This window comes from Emydura macquarii, unplaced genomic scaffold (genome assembly GCF_026122565.2).
Source record: "Emydura macquarii macquarii isolate MOO-44397 ecotype Brisbane River unplaced genomic scaffold, CSIRO-AGI_Emac_v2 contig_2481, whole genome shotgun sequence".
NCBI lineage: Eukaryota > Metazoa > Chordata > Testudines > Chelidae > Emydura > Emydura macquarii.
In genome coordinates, this window is record NW_027132618.1 from 3,832,317 (window position 1) to 3,857,959 (window position 25,643).

The 25,643-nt window shown below is 41.6% G+C and overlaps 1 protein-coding gene across 1 annotated transcript in view; it reads left to right on the forward strand.

The window, feature by feature from the left end:
- Positions 1–3,512: 3,512 nt before the first annotated feature.
- MSH4 (mutS homolog 4) overlaps positions 3,513–25,643 on the forward strand; it is a 58,940-nt gene continuing 36,809 nt past the window's right edge. Inside the window, 6 exon segments of the mRNA XM_067563321.1 lie at positions 3,513–3,566; positions 3,569–3,628; positions 3,664–3,937; positions 7,563–7,727; positions 19,532–19,695; positions 22,622–22,732. Coding sequence (XP_067419422.1) covers positions 3,513–3,566; positions 3,569–3,628; positions 3,664–3,937; positions 7,563–7,727; positions 19,532–19,695; positions 22,622–22,732 — 828 coding nt within the window.

A 25,643-nucleotide genomic window follows, 5' to 3' on the forward strand; every position in this document is an offset into this window, starting at 1 on the left:
TGGCCTACAGATTGTCCTTGTTATAAAACAAGAAAACTAATTAATAACAGCAATATTAATTGCAGTTAGTTTCTTTCAGACAAACAATGGTACAAATATACAATAAGTATCAGTAAGAAATCATTCTACCCTTTTAACTAACAGTAAAATGCCAAGTATTTTATTGTTTGAATTTATTTTTTGTTCTCCATTGTATAATATTCATTTACAAGATTACAAATAGTGTCCTTCTGAACTGACTTGCTTGCCAATTAGGGAAAGATTGATTTCCCCCCTCCCTTTTTTTATTTCTAACTGAGCTGATATTAGCATAAATCTACTTGTTTACTTATTTGTGTATTAGCATCATTCATGATGTCAGCACAGCTGTGAGAAGTGTTTTGTGTTACTGTATTTGTTGCCATAAAGACAGTAGGGGGAGCTCACATCTTTTTAAAAATCCTGTAAAAATAGTGTTTTTAATTCCTAAGAGAAGTGATGGATCCTAGGTAATACATAATTAGAATTAGAGAACCTTCCCCCATCAGATTATAATCTTTTTAAGGCTAGTTTAATCTGCTTGATATTGTTCCTTGTTACTGCACTTTATATTGGAGGTGAATCTTAAAAAGACAAGATAAAACATTTTAACAGTAATGATGCAGTACTCTACTTAAAGCCAGTGCCAGCCCTAGACAAAATAGTGTCCAGACGAGGCGCGTCCTTGGCAGCTCCACCTCCATTTGTTAGAATTTTGAATGCCTTATTTTTTATTGCATTTGTAACCGATTTCATGACTTTGGTGCACAATTTGCATAAATGATTTATCCCAGATGATAAATTTGCACTCTAGGATCTGTAAATCTGTATTTATTCATTCTATACATACGCAAATAAAAAAATCATTTCCTCTAAGCTTATAGAAACTTTTTAATTTCAAGAATTAAAACATTCTAGGAGATAAGTGAAAAATTAATCCACAGTTTACAACAAAAACAGCACCCTGAGCCCAGCACCCCCCCCCCCCCAAACCTGGCATCCCAGGTGGGTTATCTGCCCCTAAATCTGGCCCTGCTTAAAATAACACTGCCCCTTACTTTATTTAGTAACTATTTAGGTTATATTTTAACAAGGTTGCAAAGAATAAAATTTTTTTCATAAATTGTGGTTTTTGAAAATGTAAACAAAATTATTTTAAAAGAATTTCAGGTTGTGCCTTCAGCATTCAAAACCCAAACACACAAGCATTGTGCTGGTGCATGGTATCCAGAATGTGACACTGACCAGTTTGGTTTTATCATATAACATGACTTAAGTACAAAAAACAAACATCTTAAATGATAGATTCAACTGTCTCTCTTACAGGGTCCTGAGATTTTGAGTGCTGGGCATCAGCACTCAGCCCAACAGTGATTGGTCTCATCTACTACTACTGTTGCTACTTCTCTATGCAGGCTGAAAGAACAGAGGAAGGAATCTTGGAAATAAATACCTTTCAGATCAGTTCACATTGGCTGTAGCGAACTAAAAAAGAAGCAGGCAGCATAGAAGGAATTGTTGCATCATGGCATATGGTGCAAGAGAATAGTACATAGTAAATCACTAACTTGTAACCATTGTCACCTGAAGGAAACTGTCCAGTTGTCACTATGCTGTGGCTAATCAGACCTGCACAGTAATGGCATGAATAGAATCAGATCTTTCTGTTTTGAAAGCACAAACCCTACCATGGGAACCAGAGGGGACTTTTCCATTAGCTGGTTGTGGTGGTAGGCCTATGACTCATTTGAGCTGCTTTTATTCCAGTAGGGATCCACCCTAGCTCATGGTAATAGGTAATGATGATCTGCACGTAGTTTGTGGGGCAGAGGACCTGAGCAGAAGGTGGGCTGGTGTGAACCTGCTACAAAGGGACATTCAATGAAATTAAGAGATGGAAAATTTAAAACTAAAAACAAAAAAAAAATTTTTAAAGTCTTTTGCAGCTAGACTTTTGCAGCCTGTCTCTGGTAGGGATTAGGAGGTTTCTTGCACCCGCCTCAGACAAATGTGTTGCTGGCCACTGTTAGAGACAGGATAGTGGACTAATTTGGAAGTTTTCAAATTGTGGGGTGCATCCCCCCACAGGATGAGTGGAGAAACATTCAGGATGTTTGAGCATTGATGCCAGGTGACTCAGGCATCAGCCCCACGTGGTGGGGTACAGGTAGGGAGCACCACCTTCACCCCCTGGCTCACATCTTTTTGTCTTGGTTGGGAGGGAGCGCAACCAAAAATTGTAACTAAAAGGGGGGCTCAGCTCAAAAGTTTGAAAACCACTGGACTAGATACACCGTAGGCCTGAACTAATATAGCAGTTGCTATGTTTGTCATAGCTGCCAAGATTTGTGAGATTATTTAACATTTCTTGCCAGTGATAGATACGAATGTCTCCCACGTGATCCTTGAGCAAGGTGCAAAGGCCACACCTGAGCTCTCTCCCATACTCGTGCTGGTGCTAGCCCATTGGTGGCCCTCCACACAATAATTAATAAGGGGCCCCCTTGAGCTACTGGGGGCCCTAAGCAGTTGCTTAGTCTGCTTCTGCCTAGTGCTGGCTCTGTCCACTCTGGGCCACATCTATTTCTATGGCTTGGAGGAGAGATCACATGGGGGAAATTAGTGATTTTTTTTATCGCAAACAGGAAAGGTCTCAAATGGGGCTGCACAACATTTCCCTTCCTCCTGAAGTAAGTTAGTGATCTCCCTAACTTGGTATATTAGGAAGCTGTTGGCTGGTGTGGGGAGCATGGAGTGAGATGATGGGCTCTTTATTTGTCCCCCAGTGCTAGGGACAGGTGGTCCTAAACATTCTTCTTCTCCCTGTTGCAGCACTGGCTATGAGAGACGGGGGAATCCTGATTGGGGCAAAGTCACAGATGGAGGGGAGGGTGATATGGTGCGGCAGATTGCTGTGGATGGGCTGGCTGAACTTACAGGACAGTTCAGCATTAAGCAGCTGACACGTCACCAGCTGACAGAGCTATAGACTATTATTGGAGAGATGGTGCCTCCACCCACCTCTTCTTAGCTATGGGTCTGCTGCTTGCTGGAGGTCTACCTTCACCTGCTAGATTGAAGAGCCCCCTTGTAAATAGTTCTCCACGTAGATAGGTGTAGACTGTGATCATCAAGTCACCCCTCAACCTTATCTTTGGTAAGGGGCAGGAACACCTGGAGAAGAAGGGATCGGGAGGAATGGGGGAGCGGGGCCTGGAGCAGAAAATAAGCGGCATGGGGGGCGGGAGGGGAGCAAGGGGCCTGTGAGTGAACGGTGGATGGACCCTGCTGGGGCTCCGAGCGTTGTGTAAGGCGAGAGGAAGCTCCAGGGCCCCTGCGCCTCCCTACGGGGCTTTTAATCCTATGCTGCTCCTCTCTCTGAGGCAGACGGGAGCAAACACACCGTGCAGCAGCAGCAGCGCTCCCAACAAGTCGGGCATTTAAAGGGTCAGCCCCACAACCCCCGGCAGGGCTCGTAGAATTCCCCCAACAAAATGGCTTCCGGGCGGCCATAGCATACTGGACGCGGCCGAGGCGAGTGCCCTTTGATTGCGCATGCGCGGGTTTCCTGCAGTCGCCGGCGCCGCCATTTTATGTGTGGCCTCGTGCTGTCTACGCCCAGTGGGCCGGGAGCGGGCGTCGGAGATGCTGCGGGAAAGCGACGAGAGGAAGCTGGCAGCGTGGGAGGCGGCGGCGGCCTCGGCCGCCTCTGCCTCCTATTCGGGCCGCTGCTCGTCCTCGTCCGGGCCGGAGCAGCCGCCACGCTACCACTTCGGGCTGCTGCAGACCCCGCTGAGCACGTCAGGCAGCGCTGGCGGCTTCTCGGGCGGCGGAGCGGGGCCGGCTGGCCCCCGGCGTCAGGCAGACTCCCGAGGCGGCAGCGGCCTCGCGCTGGGGCCGTTCCCTGCGGCAGCAGGAGGTGGGGAGCAGCGGCGCTAGCTGAACCCAGACACCCCTTCCCCGAGCTGCAGGGCCCGACCGGCGCCCGAGCAGGTCTAGCGCCTCCATGGCGTTGGCGATGGCGTAAGCGGGCCCCTCCCCCCGCTGTGCCATCCCTGGGGCCACCCACTTGCCTAGGCAAACTACTGCTCCTGAGTCCTGGGAAGGGGAAACAGGAATCTGCCAACACGCGGGGCAAATGTTAAAACGGCTTCCTGCATCCACGCTATCCCATCCCTGAAGTCTCTGTCCCGTCTACCCTGAGCAATTGGATGGGCTTCCTGTGTAAGAAGGAGGATGCTCAAAGTGCCGCTCAAATTAAAGTCTCCTCTGACAACACTAGTCAGACAGCCTGTAATGAGAAGAAAGTGATATTGCTAATGTTAAAATAAACATATAAATAAGAATATTTGCTCCCTAAACCCAACAAAAGGTCCTCCACGTTTTTTTAAAGTTGCTTCATGGTTTGCTTTAAATTAACTCCTTCTTACCCCGAACCATTTTAGATAACAGTGACAGGTAAAACCCTTGTTCCAGTAACTCCTCTTTCCTTGCGGGAAGTAGCATCATCATTTTAAGCGCCTGGTCTATGCGTCCTTTTTGTACTGGTTTAAGTGTCATTTTTTAATTGCAATAGTTATACTGGCACAGCCTCGACTGTAGACACAGTTACACCATTATAAAGGTGCCATATACCGGTAGAACTTAGTCCCATTCCTTTAGGGAAGCACGTTTTATATCAGTGTATCTGTATCCATACTAGGGATGCTGGTACTGTTTTAACTATGCCAGTATAGTTAAAGTGGTACAGTTTTGTGTAGACAAGCTCTTAGATCCTGCTCCCACAGGCCCTACCTTGAGGGTCACAAAGGTGTGGTTTTCAGTTGTATTAGCACAATAAAGCTAACATGATTGAAAAGAGCTTTTAACATTTTGTAAAATGCAGTCAAGATAATTTTGGAATTGTGTTAAGCTACTTCCAGTTACCACAATTGAAAACTATTCTGTCCATCAAGACAGGGTCATGAAGACCATGATAAAACTCTCACTGGCTTCAGTGGTATAAGTTTTGGTCCTTGAGACTGAACAAGGTGGGGCCCAGTATCTGCTGAGCCCGCACCCACCACTGCTGCTTAATTTGGCGTACGTTCTATCCCAGAATAAAGCTTGGAGTACTCCAGATTCTGGAGCATACAGGAAAACACAAAATGGGTTTGGAGCCAGCCAAGCTGTATTGTGGGTAAGAGTATTGACAGTTGAATATGTGGCAGCATGCAGGTGTTCAGCAGAGGCAGGGCCCCAGTTTCAGCACGGGTGGGGAGGAGAGTTATAGTGTGTACCATTAGATGGGAAATGCACGGCCAGCCAAGTACCAGTGTCCAAAGCTCAAACACTAGTGTTGATCTATATACAGTAAGTATAATTAAAAAGTCAACATTTACCTAATTATCTGTTTGAGATAGCTCAGCTATTTACTTGTATGTAATAGTCCATGACCCAAGTTGTTCTAGTGTTGTGCAGGATTATGTACATAGATTAGGACATAAAGCTCAAAATTATTTAATAGAAACTATTCAAGGTCATACGGAGGTACTTCAAGCTTTTGCCACTGTTTTTTAGCTGGCCATCTTTCCCTCATCTGGTAGTCTTCATTTTATTAATACGCAAATAACTAACATATGGCTGTGGGTAAATGTTATATTTTAAATTGTAACCTTAGCCCTAACCTGTATGAGTAATACAGTGGATGCCATTTAAAAACTAAGTTGCCACTCTACAGCAATTGGTATACTGCAGAATCAGCTATTTATAGGAAATATTATGGTTACTCCAGGGAGTAAGGACTAGTTAGTGTCAAGTTCTTTAATGGTATTTCAGTCATAATATTTGGTGATCAAGATTTCTATTGTGTAAATGTGGTGGTGTAAACTGTATTTTTGTGCCAACCAAGTTTCATGTAATCCATGAGGCATTTAACAGTTTCTAAGTGCAATGTATTGTAGGCCAATGTACCATATTTCCATAAAATATTAGAGGATACCTTTTCTCTTACAGACCATTTTATGTTAATGGGGTTTTTTTACATTTAATGCGGATTTCAGATGAGAATATATTCCTGTTTTATGTAACACAAGACAGATAAAAAAATGTAAATCTAATTTAAGATGGATCTTTGCTTTCCTAGGGTAACATGTTGGTGCATTTATCTCAAGAGAACAGTTTGAAAATCAGTTAAAGATCTTAAGTAAACACAGATGGCTGGTCTACCTTGCAAAGTAAGGTCAGTCTAACCACATCACTCTGGGAATGTGAAAAATTTTACATCCTATGTAACCTGGTTAAGCTGATCTAAGATCTGATGTTGACACTGCTAGGTCGATGGAAGAATTATCCACCTCTTTGGCTATGTCTACACTGATGGCGGCAAATTCCCTGCCATCAGATCGATTTTTCCAGTTCAGTTGAGTGGCAGTGAAGACACAAATAATTCAGAAGTCCATTTAATAAAACCACCTCCCCAAAAAGTATAGCACTGCATCGATGGGTAGGCATTTCCCATTGGCGCAGCGCAGTGGAGATGGCGCGTTAAACAGAAGTTACGAAGTCGACGGGAGTTATGCAAGTTACTTTACATAGCTTGCGTAACTCCTGTCGACTGCCACTGAATTTCGCAGGTATTGTAGACTAGGCCCTGGAGAAGTAGATTTACTATAGCAACAGAAGAACCGCTTTCATCATTGTAGTAACTGTCTGTGCTGCAGCTGTGCTGCTGTAGTGTTTCTAGTGTACTAAAATGGGATCAGATTCTGAGGTAAGTGCACCATCATAGAATTTACAATGCAGATCCATCTTAAAATGCATCTGTAAAATAGAAATTCCAGGAAACATACCAGTTCTTAAATTATAAATTATATGACTTTGAGTTGAACCATATAGACCAGAAGAAGATAATTTTCACTGAAGGAGTTTTTGAATATGGTTCTTCCTCTTCGTTTTTATTGCCCTTTAAAATATGTGTTCAATATTAGGCAAATACATTCTTTTTATGACCCTCTTCAGACTTGGGAATCTCCACAAACACTTTGTGCAGCTTCAGTATTACTACTGAAATTGACAGGCAAGTGCAGTTAGAAAATCTGACAAATAGACCAGCCTCTTTTATAGCTCTGGAAATCCTTTGAATATGAAATTATGCATTGTATCTGTCTTTTTATCACATAACATTAGTGTAAAGTCCTAAGCAAGGAATTTACTGTCACTATAAGTAATAACATTAAGGAAAAATTATCATATCAATATGAGTTGGTTTCCAAAATAGCATCTTACTGAAGTTAATTTTTTCTCCTCTTTCTATCCTTGGATTATATAAATATTAATATCAATACAGCAAAGCTCTCTTGGGTTCTGTGATTGGATGTATTAACCTTTCTCCACTAAAATGGCTTAATGGTCTTTTAACTATTTTTTCCTTGTTTGAATTGCTTTTCAAACAAAACAGTTCATGTCAGATTATATTAATTTTATTTTGTGGTGTTTGTATGACTTAATTCATAGTTCACTTTGCTGTCTATGTTTTCAAGAGATGCTCTGCATTTTTTTCATAGATTCATATTTTGGGGACAAGAGTTCTTATGCAGAAAATGTTAGCACAATGAATTTCACAAGCTCTTCTTCTGCAAGAGGTGTAAATAGTTCCTGGGTAGGAAGAACACCCCTCTCCTCTAGTAGATCAGGTTGTAGAAGCAGGACCCCTCTCATGGGATATTCAGGTAAAGTTGACATTTTTATAGGAGTAGCTCTTTAAATCTGTAGCATTATTTTTTAAAATATATTTTACTTATTTAATGTTATATTGTAAAATACTCAATGTTAAGTTTTATATTCATGTATTTTTTTTGTTTGTTATTATGTTAGATAAGATACCTAGCATTGATGAATATGTAGAAAAGAAAAAATACTATTTTAGTTACTGGTTAGCTACATTTTCTTCCTTGTATTCTTCTGCAAAATATTGATGTAATTGGAACTCAGATATTCTTTCAAATTATTCAGTGTTGCTGCAAGTGTATGGACATGTTGGTGCTTCCATGGTAACTTTACCTAAATTTATGCTCCATATTTTGTGTTATCTTGTCAGACAACAACAAAATCAGCTTTGTCCCCATTACTTTTAGGAAGAGTAATTATTGGCTGTGCTAGTGCAAAACTCTCAACCAAGTGGAAATAGACAGGCCTTTTGAAGGATGCCTGAGGGCGACCTACCAGCTTCTGTGCCGGATCCACCCCCCTTTTATTTTTGGACTGCCTTTCACCCTTCCTCCTTGCATGGTCCTCTACAACAACAGACCAGTGGTTACTCAGTACCATAGCAGTGGGGGTACATCCTCCAGTTTGTTTCTTTCCCTCCCTTTCTCCCTCCCTCTTCAGGGACCCTTCTCACGAGCAACTTCTCGTCCAGGAGGTTCAAGCCCTCCTATGCGTGGTGTCTGTAGAGAAAGTTCCCCAAGACTTGAGAGGGAAGGGGTTCTACTCCTGTTACTTTCTAATTCCAAAGGGGGCTTATGGCCCATCCTAGACCTGTGTCACTTCAACGAATATCTCAAGAAGCTGAGGTTCCACATGGTTTCCCTGGCCTCCATCACTCCCTACCTGTATCCAGGAGACTGGTATGCCACCCTTGACCTAAAGGACGCATACTTCTACATCTCCATCTTCCGTGGACACAGGAGATTCCTCAGATTTGTGGTGGGCCAACGGCATTCCCCTTCAATCTATCAACAGCACCAAGGTTTTTCACAAAGATAATAGCAGTAGTCGCGACCTATCCCATACATTGGGGCATATAGGTCTGTCCAAACCTTGACGATTGGCTGGTCAAGGCCATTCAATAACACAGGTCCAACACAGCATCGTTATAGTTCGAGTCATCTGTCAGGTGTTGGATCTGTTGATAAATGAACAGAAATCAACATTGATCCTGGTGCAGAGGATAGAATTCATTGAGGCAGTCCTCGACTCTATTTAAGGCACGGCCTTCCTACCAGAGGCTAGGTTCCAGACTATGTCAGATTTAATCACCCATGTCACGACTCACCCACTTACCATCTCCCGAATGTGCTGCAGGCTATTGGCACATGGCAACTTGTACCTACATGGTGCAGTACACGAAGCTATGCATCAGAACCCTGCAGATGTGGCTGGCGTCAGTCTACTCTCCAGGCAGTCACCATTTAGTCATGGTTCTTACGATTCCGTTATTGATATTAGCCTCCCTAATGTGGTGATCAGACCCGCGTTCCATGACAAAAGGGATATCCTTCATGACCCCACAACCAACGGTGACCTTGGTATCGGACATATCAGACTTTGGGTGGGGAGTCCACCTCGGCAGTATCAGAACCCAAGGTCACTGGTTCCAGGAGAAATTGTCCCTGCATATAAATGTCAGGAGAGATTTGCCTGGCCTGCGAAGTGTTCCTTCCACAGCTTTCAGGCAAGATCATGCAGATCTTGACAGACAACATGGCCTCAGTGTTCTATGTCAACAAACAAAGGGGAGAGCTGTCCTCTGCCCTCCATCAAGAGCCCCTTCGACTGTGGGACTTGTGTGTGAAGCATACCATTCGTCTAGAGGCCTCACACCTCCCAGGGATTGAAATGTGTTGGCAGATCACTTCAGCAGATCCTTTTCCTCCACCACGAATGGTCTCTTCACCCAGAGGTCACCAGAGTCATCTTCCAGAGGTGGGGGATTCCACAGGTGGATCTGTTCGCCGCCAGGCAGAACAGGAAATGCCATCATTTCTGTTCACTGCAGGAGCTTGGCAAGGGCTCTCTCTCCGATGCCTTTCTTGTTCCATGGACAGGTGCCCTGCTGTATACCTTCCAACTGATCCCCCTGGTTCACAGGGTCCTCCTAAAGATCAAGAGGGACAAGGCAAGGGTTATTGTGGTAGCCCTGGCGTGGCCTCACCACCGTTGATTCGGCATGGTACTAGACTTAGTGGTGGCAGCTCCTCAGGTGCTCCTGCATTGCCTGGACTTGGTCTTGCAGGACCATGGTTGGCAGCTCCATACAAACCTTGCCACCTTGCACCTGACAGCATGGCTGCTGCATGGTTAAACCCCAAGGAGTAGGCCTGCTCGAAGCAAGTTTAACAGGTCTTGCTAGGTAGCAGGAAACCTCCACCAGGGGTATCTCCCTGGCAAAGTGGAAGCACTTCACCTGTTGGGCATCTGAATGGAACCTTTCTCCGGCTCAGTCCTCTCTGTAATCCATGTTGGAATATGTGCTCCACTTAAAGCATCAAGGTCTGGCACTGTTGTCGGTCAAGGTTCACTTAGCAGCCATCTCAGCCTTCCATCCTCTGGTCCAGGTAGATCAGTCTTCTCCCATGAGATGACAATCAGGTTTCTTAAGGGCTTAGAAAGACTCTACCCACAGGTTCACGCCTAGTCCTCCCGTGGGATCTGAACCGGGTCCTGTCAACCCTTTAAGCTTATCTCTCTTTGAGCCTATCTTGTTTTCTACTCCTCCTTTTGTGGAAGGTGGCCTTTTTTGTGGCAATTACTTCAGTCAGAAGAGTTTTGGAAATCAATGCTCCGACTTCAGACCCCCCTTATACGGTGTTCTACAAAGACAAGGTCCAGCTGCTCCCTCACCCGGCCTTCCTGCCAAAGATGGTGTTGCAGTTCCACATCAATCAGGGCATTTTCCTACCTGTCTTTTTTCCGAAACCCAGTAGCTCTGATGAGGAGAGGCAGCTACATACTTTAGATGTTAGATGAGCCCTGGCCTTCTACATCAAAAGCACCAAGTCCTTCCATAGGTCTACACAGCTTTTCATTGTTGTGGCTGACAAGATGAAAGGACTCCTGGTGTCATCCCAGAGAATCTCATCCTGGATTACTGCTTGCATCCGAGCTTTCTACAAGCAGGTGAGGATCCCATCTCTGGCTGTTGTGACAGCTCTCTCAGCAAGAGTGCAAGTGTCGTCAGCAGAGTTCTTAGCACAGATACCAATCCAGGACATCTGTTGGACCGTGACAGGATCATTAATCCATACCATCACATCTCACTATGCCATCACTCAACAGGTCTGGGACGATGCCAGTTTTGGGAGAGCTGTGTTGCAGTCAGCACAACTGTGAACTCCTAGCCCACCTCCACAGTCGTTGCTTGTGAGACACCTAACATGGAATGGATATGAGCAAGCATTCGAAGAAGAAGAAAAAATGGTTACTAACCTTTTGTAACTGTTCTTTGAGATGTTACTCATGTTCTTTTTATGATCCACACTTGTACCTCTCTGTTGGAGTTTTTGGTAAGAAGGAACTGAGAGGGCAGCAGGCCAGCGGCGCCCTTTATACTAGTGCGTATGCGCATGACCCCAGGCGGCACTAGAACCGGCCCTATGGATACAACTGAGGGAAGAATCTCCAGCACCGATGCATGTGGCGTGCACACACCTAACATGAAATGGACACGAGCAACACATCTCGAAGAACAACACCTGTGAATGGTTAATAACTGTTTTTTTCAACAGCATTTTTAAATTTGGTGTTTGCTTCTGACCTCCTGTGGTTTCTGACTGATTCCTCTATGGTTTGTGGTATCAGAAGGAGTTGCTGAGATGCACAGTAGAGGGCACTGCAAAGTTATGTTATGGTTCCTAGAAACATAGAACATGTGAATAACTTTACTTTTCCAGGAAGATTGCTTTAAGTCCTTTTTTTGTTTTTGTCTTCAGATTTAATGAAAGAAATAGAATAGTTTACCTTTTTGTCATCAAGTGAACCCAAGATGGAATAAAGTATAAAGAGAATGTATTGTATCAGAATAAAAAGTACTTCCACTTGAGGTTAAAGGAAATAATTTGAAAAGTGGCCAGCAGTTGGCCCCAGGGAAGTGCTGGTTTTGAATGCCCTCATACTGAAATAATATATTAAATCTGTCAAAACAGGGTTAAGTCTCCTCAGAAACATTATTAAATGCTAAGTTTTAGAACTAACTTTTGCACAAACGAGTTCAGAAAACAAAGCGCTTGACAAAGAGAGATTACTTCTGATATGTGCATTTCTTTCCTCTCCCTTACACAGTATCACTATTCTGCAGTTTTATGGACCTGTGAGATTTCTGTGAAAGAAATACTTTAAAATCTAAGAACATGAATACATAAAATTTCCTAATCTAAAGTTGTTTCTTTTCTCTCTCCATTTCTTACTTCTCTTTTTCTTCCTGTCCTCCTAGCTCCTATTGTTAATTTTCTTTAATTATACTATTTATTCTTCCATTAATTCAAACTACCAGTGACAGAAGATCTGTTGCATCTGATACTCACTAAAAATCCATTGTGCTTCAGACTTACTGTTTAGCTATTGAGCTCCCTATACTCAAGGAAAAAAAGGTTGGGCTGAGTGAAATGATTAGTACTATAATGTACTCCAAAAAGGGAACCACCTCTGCAGCATATGTTGGAAACCTTTTGTTGTGTGTGCAGTGATTATTTCACAACAGAAGAAATTCAGGAGTTTCTCTGGGTAAGAACTTGGGGATCAACTCATTAAGAGTAGAGACCTCTGCATGGGGCAACTTCATTCTCTTCCCTTTTTGTATGTTGCATTGTTTTCGTATAACTTTGCAGTTTCTGTCCTGCTGGCTGCTTCTTCCTCTGACAACAACCTCAAATATTCTGTTCTTTCTCAGGTTTATAATTGCATTTTCTCCATCCAAATTGAGTATGTATAGTTATGACTAGGAGCTGTAAACTCCAAATTCCCTTACTTTTTTATTCACAAATTGCAACTTACTTTTTCAATTTTTAAAAGGATTGCTTCTCAGCATTCCTTACAGTAGAGCAGCTACCTTCAGAAATTGGACACATGTATGTCACAGGAGGGCCAAATAGCTTTGAAGTTTACTTTATCAGTCTGGATTAAGGAATTTGTGATAGAGATATGCCCCAGCAGAGGCAAGGAAATCTTTCAGTCTCTTTCAGAGCTCATTGCCCAAGATCATTCTCTTTCTCTTGGGCCAAGAAAGTAGAGGTGTCCTTTGTTGGCCCAAGCACTTACAGAACAGTATAGATTGGATATTTAAGTTTTCAATAGGTACAGTAGCCTTCCATTTACATTGTCCATTTCCTTTCTCATTGGGTTGTGCTAGTATCTGTAAGACACTAATTCCTTTTTTTGGACATAAATTGTACTAGGAAGTTGTAAATATCTGAACATATATGCAAGTTAAAGGGTGGGTTCCCCCCGTAAAATTTCTTCAAGTTCTTCATATTAGTCCAGATCACTTTCTTTTCAAGTTGGCTCAAATACATTTTAGGCTTTTGTGCCTTATTTTCTGCTAAATTAGCGTATTTGAAGAAATTGCTACATTGTAAGTTTTAACTGAGGTGGGTTGGCAGGACAGATATATACAGTGAGATGGCAGTACTCAAAAAAAGTTGAATTATCTGTCTTCTGATAAGAGAGGCGCTGTACACACAGCATCTAGACAGTTATGGAATAATTCAAAGGGAAAAAACCCTTATGTGAGAAGACAATAGTAAAAGTGAAATATGAGCATGAAGGTGAACAAAGCCAGAAGACAATGCTTGACATTGTATAATGTATGAACCACCACTGAAATGTGTTTTCTAAACATGCATGCGTGCATATCTTTTTTAAAATATATTTTGACATTTTTCCTAAATGATGTGTGTCAGTGGTCTGAGCACATGATTTGGAATAATTAGACTCCCATGAACCTCAAGTCGGAATGCTGACACGGTGGATTTAGCCAGTCTCTCCTTCAGAATTAGATTAAACGAGTATCATGTAGTTTCCTCTTTGAAAATCTTTTGGATGCAACACTGGGAACTGAGTCTGTGCATTTTCTGTATACATATTAAAGATTCCATTGAAGCTATTCACACCAGTGAAACCACCTCTTCACAGGCCTATCTTTAGCTCTTAAAGGCACTGTGCAACCTCAGGCTTTACCTGCTTCAAACTTAAAAACATACAAAATCCCCATGAATTAGTGCTGTAGCCATTTAAGCATCAGCCAGCTGCTCAAAATCAAAACAGCTTGAGTATAATCAAGGAGACTGCTCAGCCTTGGAATTGACCTATTTAAACTGGAACAGGTGGGGCAGTAAGGCGGGGCTCACCCCCAGTGCCACAGCTGGCCACAAAGGGTTGCACAAGATGGCCCAACCATTTACAGTCTCACACGAAGTTACATCATGTTTGCATGTTCATGCATCCTATTATCAACTATGCTGGTGTATTTATATATCAAATGTGCCCCTGTGCAGGCAATGTGATCAGTATTGTCTGATGGGATTGAGGAGACTTGCCAGCACCTTGGAATTTATTGTCCATCTAAATTTCCTCATTCCATCATTAGAGGTACAGGTAGACAAAGAAAATTAGTTCAAACACAAGGACCCAAGTTTATATATCTACAACTAGGCTCAATGGGCAGGCGACCCTACTGGAAATCACAAAAATTAAAAATAGACACCAGATCTCAAATTTATGCTAATCAGTTCAAGATCAGTAGTCAATAAAGTTTTCAGTGTGACCTGTTCTGATGAAAAGCCTGACCAGGCTTGCATAGTTGAGACCTGGTTTAATGACACACATAGCACTATATGGGTCCAATTTCCTTACACCAGTTCTCAAACATTTTTCGTCATGTGGACCCCATCTGAACAGAGTATTTCATAAACCACCTTCTCTCCTATTTAGATTGTGAATGTGTGGACCACTTTGCCTTTTAGTGGTGATCAGTTAATTTCCCTATGGTAACTACAGCAGTTGATTATCTGGAAAAATAATGTTAGGAAATATTTTAGCTACTTTTAATGTGATTTAGCAACTGGAAATGAGGAATACTAGCACAATGTGATCAGCTAGCAATCCATGTGTAACTAACAAGTGCTTTGTAAACCTTGAATAGGCTAAGGGGCGTGGAGTAATAATTCTATTTTTCAAGCCTTAGATGAAGCAGAGATTTTCTCAGTAAGACAGACTTCTTCAATTGTATGGGAACATACTGTTTACAGAACATAAGTGGCACAAAATGAGATTGGAAACCAGTTAACTACAGCACAAAGATCATTTCTTTTACTATAGTCAGCAGAACTATTTTTGTTTGTTAACCAGTCTGTCGACATGAATTGTCATCAGTTATCCTCAGAACCAGCACTTCATCCTGTGATTAACTCTCTACCTAAGTACCACAGTGTTGGTTCTTAGATACCAGGATGATACTGTATGTGCTTTATAAATTACAATGCTGTCTTGCAGATAAGATTGCTGGGATCTGGGACAAAGTCTCTGGGCCCAAAGAATTGGGGTTTATGTAAAGGAGTGCAAATCTGTTTATCCTGCACAGAATTCAGATTGTTCACACAGCCAGAAATTTTCAAAGCTACTGCAGGATATCTGTCATCTGTCCCTCATGGCTGGTGAAAGCCAGTCATGAGAACCTGAGCTCTCTATTGACAGTCTCAACGTCATCTTTGCTAATTGCAAAGTACTAGCTACTCTGAAAAATCCTGTTGTCCAGCTAGTGCTCAAAACAGTGTTTTGACATGATTTTGCCAGTTTCTGTCCTGTGTTAATATCAAATTTGCTAGTCCTGAGTAATGTTTTTGAGAAATTTGAGAATAGCTATTTCTAGCAGCACCTCAAATCGACCAGGAACTTTGACCTCCACAATTCGATTTTGGCCCAGGACACAGCACTGGGACAAGGGTGGTCATGGAATGGATCTTTATTTAGCAGTGGACGACAACACATCAATGCTCATATAACTAGATACTTGACTATGAGGTGTACTGTGTTGCCTGAGATACCTAGCAGAGTGGACAAACTTTGCACTATGTTGGCTCCAAATATTCCTCTCAGACGGATGAGGGGTTTTGATTGGCAGCAGCTTCTCATTCATGAGGGCACTCACTTGTATAGTTCCATGAGGCTCAGTTCCTTTTCCATATCCCATTTGACATGTGTTAAACCTCTAGGATAGGTTGTGAACTGCCATAGACTCCAGCTTCAGTAATGTCCCAATGACTCCTAGCTTTCCCACTTTTTTATGATCTGCATATTTGCTTCCACTCTACTACAGACATGTATTGTACCTGCTTATTAAGATGTCCCAAATAGTACAACATGAAGCAATCCACCTTTTAATCAACATTGTGCATCAATATCACATCACCGTGGTGTTTCCAACGCTACAATGGCATCTAGTCCAATAATTGATCTGATGTAAGTTTCTGGTCTTGATCTTGAGGCTGTTTGTCATCTGAGCTGTGCTTCTCAAGGACATTGGGGTTGTAACTACACCCAGAATGAAACTCAAGTGTAGGGGATTGTGGCTTCTTTCCAGTAGGCACACTGTTGTGGAACTCCCTTCTGAGAATGACCAAAGATCTTATCACCTTGAGAACAAAATATAACCCATTTATTTACATGAGCTTTTCCACAACAGCTTTCTTGAAACTGAAGAATGAGTGAGGATGATGGAGGATAGGAAAAAGTAAACATTACCATATACATTTGTGAACATACACATCACAAAGCAATTGGTGGATATCAGTCTTTCAGACTATTATGTTTTTTAATTTTGGGCTGCATTCAAATACTATTTGGCATATACATTCTTAAATGGGGGGAGTATTTTTTAAAATTTTTAAATTGTAAAATTTCCCCTTGTGCACACACTTTTATACTGTATTGTTCTGTATTAGTTGGCTATCGCCCTCCATCTCAGTGTGACTTCAGAGCTGGTGTCAGGATTTACTTTGTGAAATGTTTTTGGATCCTTCAGAATTAAATATGCTTTATCTGTAAAATAAGTAGTAATATTACTATAATCAAGCTAGCTCTTATTTAAACTATTATACTGTATGCGAATCTGGCAATAAATTGATAGAAGGTTAATAGCAAAGTGGACAAAAGGGAAAACTGACAGATTGATAAAGAGGTTGACTACTGTGATAGTGAGTTTGACTGACAAAAGAAAAAAGATTGATGAAGATGTTGCCTCCTATAATAGTATTTGATTAAAAAAATGAAAAAAGATTGATGAGAACACTGCCTGTTACCACAAAACCAGAGAAAAGCAAAGACTAGCAAAGACTCTAACATATTGACTTTTTGACAGTTCTGGGATTTAGCAGTAATTCATTTTCAGTTTCAAATTCTTTGATATATCAGTAAATCTCTCTGTGCCCTAAAAGCTCTATGTTGCTGAGTTGTTGTAAATAAAGCCTGAATGCGGTGCATCTACCATATGCAAGTATTTTTCTTAGCCTAATTTGAGGTCTTTTAAATTTTAGAATCACCTAATTAATAATGAATTATTTTCTGTACAGTTTTTATAGTGACTTCCAGGAGGGTTAGTAAATTTAAGGGTATGTCATGAACTCTGGCTATTGGTCAGTTTTCTTGTTTGCAGTGTTGTTGTAGCTGTGCTGGTCTCAGGATATTAGAGAGACAAAGTGGGTAAAAGATACTATCTCACCCAAAGTTTTCTTGAAAAGAAGTCATTAGTAATTTCTCCACTAATTTATTCTTTGTTTTTTATACATAACATTGAATGTGAAACAAATAATCACAGAAACTAATCAATGCTATTTAAATTTGTTTACTGTCTGCCATTTGTACCTTTTAATAAAGAATACTGTCTAAATGTAATATACCTAGAATCAGTTTGCCAAAGAATGGATATACAAAATAAACTTCTGTCAGCATCAAGTCCCATTCCCAAACCCCCACCCTCCAAGCACCAACACCCAGACACCCAAACCCCTCTTACTCCAGCTCTACCTATCCAGCAACAATTCACTAGAACCCCCTAAAGTCCTTGTGAATTTTTGCCATGTTCCAAATCCCCCAGTCCTTTTCAGGGGCCACTTAAAAAGACCTGATGGGGTGACTTTGCATTCGGGGGTGCAGTCCAGATTAGTGAGGGGTTGTGTTACTGCCTACTCTATCAACCTAGGTGCCTCACAATGCTTTACTGCTGTAGCTCTAAACCTGGGCTACGCAGAACCAGGCTACCAGAATAAATGTCATACCCTGAGTATCTGTGTAGCTGAAACTCTGGCCCCAGCACCTTGCCAGCAACACACCAATCACACTCCGGCTTCCACCAGCTTTGTTTACTACTTGCAGGGTGACCCCAACACTCTCCCAGTCCTGGATTTTCCCCAAAAGTGTGTTTTGATGTTAAGGTACATTGCCCCTTAAGAAGTCAATATTCAGTAGTTACTTTAGCTGGAATTAGCAAACAGTTCAGTTTACACACAGCACTGGATTGGTTTAAATTAAAAATAAAAAAACTATTAACAAAAGAAGATAGGATTTTAAGTGAATTCAGGTGTAAGAGATAAAGTTAGAAATGGCTACAAGCAAATGAAAATGAAAACATGCATCTAAAAGTCTAAAACTGAATCTAGCAAGGTTTGGTTCAAGGTTTTATATAAGATGGCCTTTCTCACCCATAGTTTTCCATCAAGATCATGAGTGACCCTTTCCTTCATCAGGATCTCTCCCAGAGGCCCAAAGGTATTGGTGCCTTTGTCTTAGGTAAAAGAGAACTTGAGGTTCTCTGCCCCTTTCTTTTATAGTCCAGTGAACCTTTGAAGTGGATTCTTCTGAGGGTTACCATTCAAAGTAAAGTTTTTTCAAGCAATAAGGAAAGCAACATGGAGTCTGGTGGTAAAGGAGTATCCATGACCCCACTTGTGTTTGCTAAAGTGTAAATTGTTCTCTTTCCTGCCATCTCTTCCCTCTGCTGTTTTAAGGACCCTGTGGTCCTTATGTGGAAATTCAGGTAAACATGCATTCCCTCGCTAACCCCAAGAGATCAAAACATGGAATTTCTAAGCCAAATTGCTTTTGCGATATGAATAAAAAAAGTTAGGAAAATTTCACCACAGTGAAACCTACATCATTTTGTGTTTCATGCATTATTTGATTTTCCAAAACGTCAGAACATTTCTCTCAGCATGAGATTAGATATGAAATTTCAGAAAGCTTGGTTTAGTTTTTGGCAAAGTTAGGGATGCCTCATCAGAACTACACCTTTAATGGAAAATTACTTTCAATGTCAGTGTCTCTCCATATTTTAATTTGTCTAAAATTGACCAGCAAAAAATAGCTGTCCTCAGTTTTGTATTTAAAATTACAAATGCTTAATGATTGTAATAGCCCTCCTATCCTTCATCTATTTTTCATACTGCAGAAATAGTGCTCATGCACTGTATTTTCTACACATATTTGCACCTTTAAAAATGTCATTCTTTGTGTTCACTTCCTATTTGTGATGTGTGTTCTGTTCTTATTTTTACACATTTATACATGGTGTTCAAATTATTGAAAATGTGCATTCTCTGCATAGTACATCAAATATAGAATTCAGCAATTTGTATTTTGAATTTTTAAGTAAATTTGGACAATTGTTAGATTTTTGTTTCTTTGTGAGTGGGGGATATAGATAACATACTTTGTGTGCTCTATAATGAACTAGGTCATAACTGTAATGTATACAACCGTTTTACAGTTACATCCTCATCTGCAGTCTCTGCTCATATGGTTGCATCCATTATTGTAGCTGTAGTAGAAGGGAGAGGACTTGCCAGAGGTGAAGTAGGAATGGCTAGTATTGATTTAAAAAACCCCGAAGTGGTATTATCCCAATTTGCGGACAACACAACCTATGCCAAGGTAATTTTGAATACTTTTGGTTGCTATATATGGTTGTGTTTTACATAATAATGATGAAGATTGTTATAGATGTCCTTTTTGGCAGAAGTGTTTATAAATAATACCTGGAAATCCCTGATTGAAGACTGCCATTTGTTCATACCAAGAGTAATAAAAATAAAATAGTAGTGTTAATGTGAACAGTAACATAATTTATGCTGGCTTTTGTGGACATTGAATACTTATTTTTAAAGCTGTCCCTCTTAAAAATTCTATCAAATCATGATTGCAAGTGAGTTTTCTCTTTGGTTAATAGTGTATTTATTTTTGTCTGGATTCTTACTCCTCCCTTTTCCCCCTCTCCTTTCGGGTTCCACTATCATCCTGTCCTTGACCTTGATCCACAAAGTTACCTTTCTAATTTTGATTTTTCTCCATCCATGCAATCCTGTATTTCAGCCTTTCTCCCCCTCCCACTCCCCACATCTTCTCTTAATTGTCTCCCTTCATCTTAGAATTAGCATAATAAAAAATAGAACTCCTTTCCTTTCAAGTCCTTCCTGCATTTTCCTTTACTGTTGACATCACTATCTTCCCTGTCACTCAAACATAACTTGAGTCATCTTTGATTCTTCCCTCTCCCATGCTCCCACATCAAGCTATGTCCAAATTCCACTGTTTGCTCTAATGTTTTGAGATCTGACCTTTTTTGTTACTGTACACACTGCAAAATCTTGTCACTCATTATCTCACATTTTGATTACTGTAACCTCCTTTTTGCTGGCTTCCTTGACAGCACATTGACCCTTCAGTCCATACAAAACACATCTGCTAAGGTCATCTTCCTTGCTTGTCACTCTGATTTTACCCCTCCATTGGCTTCCCATTTTTCAGCCCCATTGTCTTCAATGCCTTTCACTACAATGCCCCTCTATTATCCATGCTTGTCTTTTATTGTGTTGTGACTTCTGCTTTGCCAATGATATCGACTTTAACCATTGTTGAACTTTCTTACATGCCATTCCTTAAGCATGGAAAATTGTCCCTGAATTAATATGTTAAGGCCACTATCTTCTCCTTCAAATCCCTTCCTAAAACTAATTTCTGTTATGATGCCACCAAAAAATGATCCAATAATGGATAGGTCAGGCAGCCACACCCAAACAAAAATATTTTTTAGATGGTTCAGAGCCATTAAGTCTATTTAATCTCATTAATTTATTATAGGTACCCTCCTTCCCCCTACCATTTCCCTTCAGTTTTTTGTCACTCTAGTTGCATTTTGTCTTAGACATTGCATGAGCTTTTAGACAGGGATTATATCTTCATATTTGTACAACACTTTATCACTTATACACTGGGGTCCAAATCCTAATTTGAGGCCTTTGGGCCCTACTGCAAATAATACAAATAGAAACAATGCATAATAGTTGCTCTTGTTAGGCATATGTAGATGTTAATCCTTTCCTGCATAAGAAACTTGTAGCAAAATTCAATTGTACTTTAAATCTTTGATACATGTTATGTATATGAGAGTCACAGGTTCACAAACTCCTTTTAATATTACAATAGTCAGTTCATGTCCAAATCAAAATGACCACCTGGACTTTAAACTCCACAATGTAAAACAAAATATTCTTTCGCTGGTCCAGTGAAAAGGTGCAGTCAAAGTTAGGCTCCTGGCCCAGCCAGATTGTTGGGTCAAGACAAGGGATATCCTTCCTCCCCTCTCCCAGCTTCATCCAGAGCTCTTTCCCTCAGAGGGAGCAGGCAGCCCTTTTTACCATCTGTTGTGCCCTGGTTGGCTTCTGCTTGCTTCTGATCCTTCTAGCTGCTGGAGGATCAATTCTCATTAGTTCTGCCAGCAGCTGAACCTGATGGACTCTCTAGGCAGCTAGTGGAGGTCTAAACTCACTGCTCTTTTCCACCAGAAGGAAACCTGCTTGGGGCAGGATTAGCCAAGGCGGCGGGGCATCGAACACCTGGTATGCTCTGGCACAATCAGTATGTCATGTGAAAAGGAAAGGTTGGTTAAAATATGTATTTTTTGAGCCACCAAAACAAAGAAATAATGCAGATTAGACTGTCACAAGTACATATATACATAAAAAGGTACAACAAGGTCTAAAACATGGCCAGCCCAAAGAGCCTTATCCAGTCTAAATGAGTCTTTGCAGATCATGATCTTCAGGAGTACCATAAACTTCTGCAGCTGCAAACCCAGCAAGTTCCTTCTGATTGAAAAGGCACTTCCTTAGTCGCAGCCATGGAATACCACATTAGGCATATCATCCTTCTTTTTTTTCAGGGGTGCTTTGTCATATATGTTTTTCATATATTCATGACATGAGATAAATTATTCTCCAAATGTTTTACTTTAATTTTAGGTATTTTTTTAACTATTTTTTCAGCTTAATATTAGTGTGAGAGATCTACAGAGAAAGTTCATTCTTCTCTTTGGAAAATTATTACTGCAGGCTATTTCTTTTTTAGCTTTTGTGTGCAGCAGTTGGAGAGAGAAGAGTACACAAAAGGGAAGGCAAGGGAGGAAAGAAACTTAATAGATTTCTACGTGATATAAATAATAATATGTTCATCTGCCATCTGTGGAGCCTCGTTTAATAGGTGTAACTAAATTCTCTCTTTCTATACTTCACTTACCTCATTGCATCTTATGTGGCCACCAGAAAGTTCTTGATGAAGGCTCACCTGTTACCAGTGCTCAAAGTTCAGAAGGTGAAAAAGCCATTAAAAAACCTCAGTGTTGTTGGCCCTGAGTGGGAATAGATTGTTGTTGTTCACGCACGTACCTTCAAGTGGAATTTTTAATTGATTTAAAAGTGTTTAGAATTTGTCAGTCATTTGTGGACTATTTTATTTATTTGTGAAAATGTACCTTGAGACTGCTAAATGTTTTTAATAAATTGTATTTCAATTTTGTTTTCAGGTCATCACAAAACTCAAAATTTTAACACCATTAGAAATAATAATGTCAAATACTGCTTGTGATACAGGGAATACAACAAAATTGTTCAATTTGATTACAGAAAATTTCAAGGTAATCTTTTTTTAAACTTTGTTTAGTTTTTTAGTGCTCCTATTTGACTGGTTTTATATGTTGTTGATTTGTGACAGTTTTTATGAGGGGATCAAAACACTGAATCCTACAGGCCTTTTGCTTGCTTTGGGCTAGGCAGAGTTTAGGGAGTGTTCCTGACTTTGGGCCTCCAAACACACACTCGAGATGTAACCTGGTGTTTGATACCCCTTTTGACAGTGGTGACTCCACAATCCAGCTGCCTATGCCCTGAAAGTTGTGCTATCTCCCCCAGGCCTCCCCAGCAGCTCTTGCACATTTCCCAGAGACCTTCCAAAGACGTGAGTTTTCTAGCTTACAGTTTGCCTCTTCAGGGGTATGCAATAGTGAAAGCCAACAGACGCATAGACAGACTTTGTACAGGACTCTATAATAGTATTGCTCTTTACTTAATAGAATGAGTAATACATAGATCTAGACAAAATAATAAACACATCTATACACAGTTCCTTGCCTCAGGTTCCTTACCACTCAGGAAAATTCTTGGGGCTTGGGCAGAGTCATCTGAGGTGTCTAGGGACCTTTCTCTCCAGTTCATAACTTCTGAATCATAGAGATTTTCCAGCCCAGCTGGCTTTCTCTGACATTTGTAGGTCCTACAGTTAAAATGGGCTCCCTGTTATGAACGTTTGCTTGTCTCTTCCCTTCTTCTTACCAAAGCTTACTGTTTCTCTTGTGAGTCATTTTCAAATCTTTGCTTTGTCATCACTGTCTCTGTGTCTGTTTTGGAAATTTTTCACTCTGTGCTTCCCCTTCCCTGCAGACAACTTGGAGGAAATAGTTCTTCTTTGAGTGCTTGCTCATTTCCATTCCATTCTAGGTGTGTGTGTGCCACTTCAGCACAGTTGCTGGAGATTTTTCCCTCAGTGATATCTGTAGAACTGGTTCTAGTGCCCTCTGGAACCACGCAGGTATAAGGGGCATTGCTAGCCCCACACCCTCTCAGTTCCTCTTTACCGCCCATGACAGTTGCTAGAACAATCTTTCTTGCTGAGGCAGGGTTTCTTACTCTGTCGTTTTGGACTTTCTATCTGTATAGTTATTACAGTTAGTGTATATTGTTCTTAGTTAGAGTTAGTGTATATAGTGGTATTAATAGTTATCCCTATTGTCAAGGGACTTTTTGTCCTAGGGGCTAGGCATGCTCTGGTCCCTGGGCTTCAAACCCTGTGCTTTGTGCAATAAGCAGATGCCAGTGAGTGACCCGCACTCTAGCTGTCTAACATGCCTGGAGGAGTCTCACATTAAGGGACACATCTGCAGGGACTTCAGACCCCACATGAGAAAAGTTAGAGACATTTAGCTGAAAGCCATTCTCATGGAGGCAGCCCTCAGACCAGCCTTGGAGCTGAGCCACTCCAATTGGCACCAAGCACTTTGGCATCTTCTGAGCAGATGGACTTGAAGTGTCATCTCCTCAAGGGCTTGAGAGCTACTCTTCATTCCTTGGGCCATTACATGCCTCCAGCTTCCAGGAAGCAATTTAGGCTCTACCAGCCTCCCAGGTTTGCGACTCTTCCCAGGCAGGAGCCCTATAAAAGAGAAGGCAACGGTACCCTTCGTACCCCAGCCTCGCAGTTGGGCTCTTATACATATTCTGGCTGGGCCAGACAGGCTTTTTGAAGGTGGGCCTGAGGGCGATATACCAGTCTCAACTCCAGATCCCATCCCCCTTTTGTTTTTGGACTGCCTGTCGTCCTTCACACAGTGTGACCATATATAACATCAGGCTATTGGGTACTGAGCATAGTAGCAATTTTCATCTACCCCTCCTTCCCACCCTTTGCCCCGTCTCTCTTCAGGGACTCTTCTTACAAGCAGCTTCTCAGCCAGGAGGTGCAATCTTTCTTATGTGTGGGTGCCATAGAGGAAGTACCTTGAGACTTGAGAGGGAAGGGGTTTTATTCCCGATATTTCCTAATCCCAAAGACCAAAGGTGGTATATGGCCTATCCTGGACCTGCATCGCCTCAACAAATATCTCAAGAAACTGAGGTTCTGCATGGTCTTTCTGTCCTCCATCATTTCCTCCCTGGATCCCAGAGACTGATATGCCATCCTCGACTTAAAGGATGTTTATTTTCACATCTCTATCTTCCACAGTCACAGAAGATTCCTCAGGTTTGTAGTGGGTCAATGCCACTACCAATTCACTGCTCTTCCCTTCGGCCCATAGGCAGTGCCACAAGTCTTCATGACGTGTATGACAGTGGTAGCAGCCTTCCTCAGGCATCAAGGTGTGCAAGTCTACCCGTACCTCAATAACTGGCTGATCAAAGGTCAGTCGCAGGCTCTGGTACAGAACAGCCTCAGTACAGCTTGGGTCACAGGTGCTGGTCTGTTGATAAATGAGCAGAAGTCAAATCTGGTCCTGGTTCAGAGAATACAGTTCATCGGGGCAGTGCTTGATGCAATCCAGGCCAGAGCTTCCCTGCCAGAAGCTGGTTTCCAGGCTATGTCAGGCTATGATTTCCAGGATCATGACCCACCCTCTAATGACTGCTCAGGTCTGTCTCAAATTGTTGGGTCATATGGTGGCATGTACCTATGTGGTGCAGTACACAAGGCTATGCCTCAGACCCCTACAGATGTGACTGGCATCAGTCTACTTCCCGAGCAGACACCACTTGGACTCAATGCTCATTATTCTGCCTCTGATCCTCACTTCGCTGACCTGATGGAGAGACCCAAGATCTATAATGAAAGGAGTGCCTTTTGCTGCCCCTCATCTGTTGGTAACCTTAGGCTCAGATGCATCACACCTGGGAGGAGGAGCCCACTTTGACAGTTTCTGGACTCAGGGCCTCTGGTACCAGGAAGAACTCTCCCTCCATATAAACATAAGGGAACTCAGGGCGATACGCTTGGTTTGC